General features: G+C 33.7%; 1 protein-coding gene across 9 annotated transcripts; it reads left to right on the forward strand.

Annotated features, from left to right (window-relative positions):
- Positions 1-1,884: 1,884 nt before the first annotated feature.
- Positions 1,885-4,610, forward strand: LOC145069885 (uncharacterized). Of its 9 annotated transcripts, none has more exons than XR_013689714.1 (7): positions 1,885-2,187; positions 2,320-2,443; positions 2,760-2,914; positions 3,707-3,771; positions 3,897-3,967; positions 4,316-4,366; positions 4,463-4,610. XR_013689714.1 is itself a non-coding variant. In XM_079016828.1 (7 exons), exons 3-7 carry the CDS (start codon positions 2,910-2,912, stop codon positions 4,607-4,609), a joined length of 321 nt encoding a protein of 106 aa, XP_078872954.1. In that variant the 5' UTR covers positions 1,885-2,187; positions 2,320-2,443; positions 2,760-2,909; the 3' UTR covers position 4,610. The 9 variants fall into 9 exon arrangements, 4 of the variants coding, with proteins under 4 accessions (XP_078872954.1, XP_078872955.1, XP_078872956.1 ...); XM_079016828.1 differs by having other exon boundaries at positions 4,334-4,366; XM_079016829.1 differs by having other exon boundaries at positions 2,320-2,401; positions 4,334-4,366.
- The last annotated feature ends 211 nt before the right edge of the window (positions 4,611-4,821 follow it).

The following is a 4,821-nucleotide window of genomic DNA, read 5'->3' on the forward strand; positions in this document are numbered from 1 at the left end:
TGACCAAAATGGTCAAAATTTAAGGATAGAAAACATATTATGATTCTGTACTAACCTGAAAATTCGTCATGTCCAACCTTGTAATTTAACAACAAATGGGGCATTGAACCTACCCATTTTCATTGCAATCTACACAATTGATGCTCCGCGTCCCTATCAGCTTACAACTCTCATTGCACATTGTAATTCGTACACGTCACAAACGTACCCCACCACAACCCTTACATCCGGCGTCTGTCGCTGCCCCTGTTGGAATCCCATCTAGTAAAATCCCCAATTTACCCTCCTCCTCTAACTTCATTATTTCATCTGACCCACTGATCAATCTCCCTTTCACCAATACGATCAATGTGGTGGTGGAAACCACCACCGCATCTTCACCGGGAGGGCATTTCTTCTCCAGAGCCTCAAGAATCGAGTTAGATTCAATGAAGTTTCTTGATTTTTGACTTTTGGGTGTTTCTGAAACCATCTTCTTGATCTGTTCTTTGTCTTGAAACTTCATCTTCCTTTAGCCTTAGAATATTCATTTACCAGGCCCTCAACATCCTTCCAAAAAGCCTTCCACCAACACTACATCCTTTGTAAACCTGTAAAACAACTGATATGCAACTATTACAAACCACTATAAACCTGTATATTTGTGTATGTGTGTGTGTGTGTGAGAGAGAGAGAGAGAGAGAGATTTTCAAGTGGAAAATTAGAGGGAAAGAGAAAAAGAGTAATCATCGGCAGGTATACTTTCTACCTTTGATCTAGTTATTGGAATTCTTCTGCCGCCTCGTTTTGATCCGGTTTCCTGAACAATCAGAACGGGAAAAATGTTAGTCGACGGAAAAAATAAGTGAAAAGTGTTTTTTTGCAAAGGTGAAGCGTGTAATTTGTTCATACCTTCTTTTGCAACAAATGGAAACCGGAGCGAGAAACCAAGCTGTTCTCTCTTCCAGATCTTTGTAAGGAACCCGATTGACTGTCACTACTAGGTCTTTCCGGTGAGATGATGGAAGCGGTGGTTTGAGATGACGGAGGAAAAGTACGATGGTGGCGGTGATTCTCACATATCTTTTCTCCATATTTTGCTTGAGTGATTGGAGAGGAATGGATAAAGTTAGGGCTTTTCTGTGGAAGGAAGAAAGAGATGGAGCGGTGGAAGGAACATACTGCAATTAAATCCTAAAATCGGCATGGAGATTGGGTGAACGGCGATAAAGACAGTTGTGTAATCACAAACACCAAAAGTTGAGGAGACTGGTAGAGATGATGGAGACGATACTCATTTTCCTTCCGATAGAGGTTAAAGAGAGGAAGATGAATGACGGTGGATGGGGTAAAGGTGGCCGGATCCAAAATAAAAAAAAAAAAAAAAAAAAAGGCGGTGCTTAACACATGTAACGACACCAATTTTATTCTTATTGGCTAACACGGAAATGATGCGGTGGAGACGCGCGTTGATCTCATTAGAAAAAAATAAAAATAAATAATAATGAAAGGTGGTCCAATCAACAGCAAGAACTGTTGAATTGGGAACCTTAGTTTTATATAATTATATAATGAACCATGTAGTTTTCTGTTCTAGACTCTCCACTGATAAAATGAATATAAAGTTTTATATATATATATATATATATATATATATATATATATATATATATATATATATATATATATATATATATAAATAAACCATATCCCTTAAGAAAATAGATAAGTGGGATGACGTGAAGGGCTTGTGAATAAGCAAGTATTTTTGTGGGTTTTTGTAGAATTTTAGCTGAATTTCGTTGATTTTTGCTTCTTTTTTGTTGGATCGGGTATATGCTGGAGGGTCGGGTCGGATCTATAAAGGTATCTACCGGTGTTATCCTGAGTCATATGGAGTTGTGACACCTGTATTCCATTATCTTCCTGTATTCCATTATCTTGGTTTCCCCATTACGTTTCCAAATTCCAATACGACCACTTTCTCTCTACTTGTAACCATCGACTATCCATATTTGCTTTTCATTTTTCTCGCTTGACGCTGATACTTGTTCTTCGGCTCTACGCTAAATCGGCAGCTCCGGCAACAGTAAAATCGACGTATCCTTACGATTTTATTTGATTCCCATCGCCCCAGTAAAATGCTGCACAGCCCTTCTTCTACGATGGCGCCAATGACCAGATATGTCTAAGTTATTGTTGACGACGGTATGAATTTTCTTCTTTTCTATATATCTTCTCCTATTTTCTATACTGCCTTTATCGCATGGCTAGCCTCTTTTCTCAGTCTATGCCGTCACACACCACCATCAATCTCACTTTTTCCTCCTTCTTTTCTAGGGTTTCAGGTAGTCTTTTTGAGCCCTAGAGCTAAAGGGATTTGCGAATTTTGAGTCCTTGAAGCTAAAATTTTCTACCGAAGGTAAGAGTATTGATCATTAGAGCTTCTTCGGGAATCAGCAAGGTTCGTAATTCATCAATTTTATTTCGTATTTAACTTAAAAGTCTTCTGAATTTCTGTGTTTCTCCTTTCTCAATTTTATCATTTTGGTGATGAAGAACAATGGATGAATTTCCTTCATGATTAGTCAGCCCTTATTATTTCAGTAGATGTTTTTCTTCTTTTTTTTATCGCTATGATGTGAAGCATTTTGGTTGATGAATTCATATGTAAATTTTTTATTGAAAAAGACTTTGATGATGTTCATAACATCTTCGATTGCCTCATAGAATTTTCTTTCATTTGAATGTACTTATTTGTTGTAATCTGATTTGTAAAGAGGAAATCCACATCTTTGTCCTGGAGAACTGCCTGCTCTGAAACTATTTATCTCAATGGCCTTCAGCAAGATCTCCATATACTAGGTCCATATGATGATTCAGTTTCTAACAAGATCAGATATGATGGAATTTTCTATGGTGGCAAATAAATGAGGTACCAACCCTGCCCCGATTCTATACTATAGTTTTTTAGGCTTTTTCTAGAATATTATATATATATATATATATATATATATATATATATATATATATATATATATATATATATATATATATATATATATATATATATATATATATATTGGAATCTCATTAATCATGTTTATTAAAGTAATGCTTATTTTAGAGGCTTTGCTTCTGAAGGGTAATTATAGTACCTTCATATTTTCAGATTGTGGACGTATCATCCACCTAAATGTAAGGGTTGAACATGTTCTATATAAGAATGTCATAACAAAAGTTATTTTTGACAAAAACAATGCAAAGATGCAAACATTTGTCAATAATATTGAAGCCATCCATAGTGACTTTGGAACCATGTTCATTTTTGATTTGCTTCTGGAAGAAATTAAGAATGAACTTCTATGGAAATATTACTACATGTGTAAAGCCATATTTGAGTCTTTATAATGTAACAAGCACAATTTCATGTCCATATGAGTTTGTTAAAAGGTGTGGCATGATATGAAAATCATTCAGGCTGTGGCCATGTATAGAAGTGGTCACCAAAATGGTACCTCTATGATCACAAGCTTGTGATGATATAGGAATTTCATACGTTTTAAATGAAGCAGTTACCAATTTTTTTTACAGCTAAAAGATAAGAAAAATAACAACACATACCCTTCCAACATTCTCCATATCCTTCCATTCGGTTAGTTGTTGGGAAATCTTGGCAAAGTAATGTCTAAAAAGTTTCTTACAAGTTATAACGAATATCAACTAGATTACTAAAGGAAAGTGGTGTCAAGATACTTGAACTTAAGGTTAAGCAAATCACTAACAAGTGTGGTATGTTTCTCCATTTTAATCAATCTTTTTTATTTTATTGAGGTTTCCATTGATTATTTAATGCATTCAACGATGTACCACATTTGGGTTTACTAAATTTACAACTTTCTTATTTTTCGTGATAGGTTGTTACAAATTTTTGATCTTTTTGCCATGGATAGATGGATTTGGCAAGCCTCTAAAAAGAACATACCAGGTTTAAGAACTTTCCATATTATCATTTTATATTTCTTCCTTGAATTCTAGATCTATTTTTTTTAGAAAATTTCTAATCGCATATTTCGTTCTTCACATACAAAATGTTCATCGGGGATAAAAAATTAAATGTTTGGAGTGTTTTTTAAAGCATGAGTGGGGGGTATTCATGATTTATTATCCATGTCTTCTACTCCACTATATATATATATATATATATATATATATATATATATATATATATATATATATATATATATATATATATATATATATATATATTTCATTTTATTCGTATAATTAAAATCTCCAGTGAATAACATCACAACTGTACTCTTTGTGGGTGGAGGGTTTCTCTTAATTGCAGGAGAATATCATATTTGGGCTTAAAGGGCGGAAGGTAAATAATAAAATTATGTAGATTCTTTTGATTATAAAATTAAATTTGAGTATTTTGGGTTGTAGTAATGTTTCAGCACCTGTATTGTGTCACTAGATTAGGGAGATTGCTATCGGGGTCGATTTGGTCATTAAATTGCTAAGGATTTGGATGCAAAACTTGGAGGATAAAAATGTGAATGTAAATTATCGTCATTGCCACTTTATTTATTTTTCCAAAAGTTCGTCTTTTCATTTTAACTAAATGCTATGTTTTATGTTTTATGTTTGATTGTATCATTGGTTCATATAGTACAAAAATAATATTAGATATTGTCTGAAGAATAACCTTTTATAAATGTTAAAAGGTTTAGTTTTGATAGTCTTCCCTTTTTATAGTAATGTAGTCTTTGTTTTTCAATTTTGATATAAACCTGCCTAACCTTTAATGTTATTTTGGACCATCAGCCAATACCA

This window comes from Lactuca serriola, chromosome 8, assembly GCF_051521515.1.
Source record: "Lactuca serriola cultivar US96UC23 chromosome 8, Lser_US96UC23_V15, whole genome shotgun sequence".
Taxonomy (NCBI): domain Eukaryota; kingdom Viridiplantae; phylum Streptophyta; class Magnoliopsida; order Asterales; family Asteraceae; genus Lactuca; species Lactuca serriola.